The sequence below is a fragment of the Buceros rhinoceros genome, unplaced genomic scaffold (genome assembly GCF_000710305.1).
Source record: "Buceros rhinoceros silvestris isolate BGI_N320 unplaced genomic scaffold, ASM71030v1 scaffold29798, whole genome shotgun sequence".
NCBI classification, from domain to species: Eukaryota; Metazoa; Chordata; class Aves; order Bucerotiformes; family Bucerotidae; genus Buceros; species Buceros rhinoceros.
In genome coordinates this window covers 1,667-2,678 of record NW_010426750.1, presented here as the reverse complement: position 1 = coordinate 2,678, position 1,012 = coordinate 1,667, and the positions used below count along the sequence as shown (strand labels likewise).

General features: G+C 62.9%; 1 protein-coding gene across 1 annotated transcript in view; it reads right to left on the bottom strand.

Moving 5' to 3' along the window:
- DNAJB2 (DnaJ (Hsp40) homolog, subfamily B, member 2) overlaps nt 1-1,012 on the bottom strand; it is a gene marked incomplete at its 3' end in the record, with an annotated part of 3,567 nt that overhangs the window by 1,741 nt on the left and 814 nt on the right. Inside the window, exon 2 of the mRNA XM_010141630.1 lies at nt 317-426. Coding sequence (XP_010139932.1) covers nt 317-426 — 110 coding nt within the window. The remainder of the gene's footprint in view (nt 1-316; nt 427-1,012) is intronic.

Below are 1,012 nucleotides of genomic sequence, written 5' to 3'. Positions count from 1 at the left end.
GCGCGGGGGGGGGAAGAAGTCCACCGGGCGGGAGGAGTGGGGTGGCAAGAGCCCCCGCCGTGCTAACACTCCCAAACAAATGTCAGAGCATCAGGTGAGGAGGCACAAGCCTCAGTCCACTGGGGAGGCCTCATTCCGGAGGCCAGCACCCCAGCATCTCTCTCAAGAGCCGTTTTGTGGAGAGGTAACCAAGCTGCACAAGCCAGGTGATAAAGCTGGAGGGACCGGCTGCATCCCAGGGACGACCAGGGATGCCACCTGAGTGAGCAATCCCAAGGGCGTGGGGGACACACGAGACAGCACTGTGGCCTCTTACTGTCCGACAGCACTTCATATGCCTCAGCGATCTCCTTGAACCTCTGCTCGGCGTACTCTTTGTTGTCTGGGTTTTTATCCGGATGCCATTTCAGCGCCGCCTTCCTGTACCTGCACAGATGGACAGCGATGGCCACACAGCAGCCCTCAGGTGAGGGGGGTCCTGTGCCAGGGACCCCCCTCTGAGCGCACAACTCCAACCCCCTGGGCAGGGCACCCCAAGCCCACTTCACCCCGCTCCCTAGAGCCTCAGGCATCAAACAGAAGCTTCCTGGGCTGGTTCTGCCTCCCCAGCAAATACTGGTGTCAGGACCCCAGCAGCACAGCCTGCACCCGCCCCAGCTGCCCTCAGGACGATGCTCACAGGTTTGCACTAGAGCCTTCCTGGGCTCCGCCATGGGTGTGCCAGGACAAAGGGTCGCCAGCGGACTCCTGGGGCCAGGTGAGCAGAAGCAATCCTTTCCTCCCTCCCGCAGCTACCTGGGGTTAGCCCAGGCTGCTCGGCTTCTCTTACCCACTCTTAGGAAGCTCCCCCCCAGCAGGGACCTCTGTTCCCCCAGTCTGCATCTATTGCCCCTCACCCCTCCACTGATGCCTCCCCCCCACTGAGAGCAGCAGGATCTTGGCAAGGGGCCAACCCGAAGCTGCCACCCCCCCCGCCACCCCCGGGTCTCTCCTCCCGTATGGCAGCTCCCGG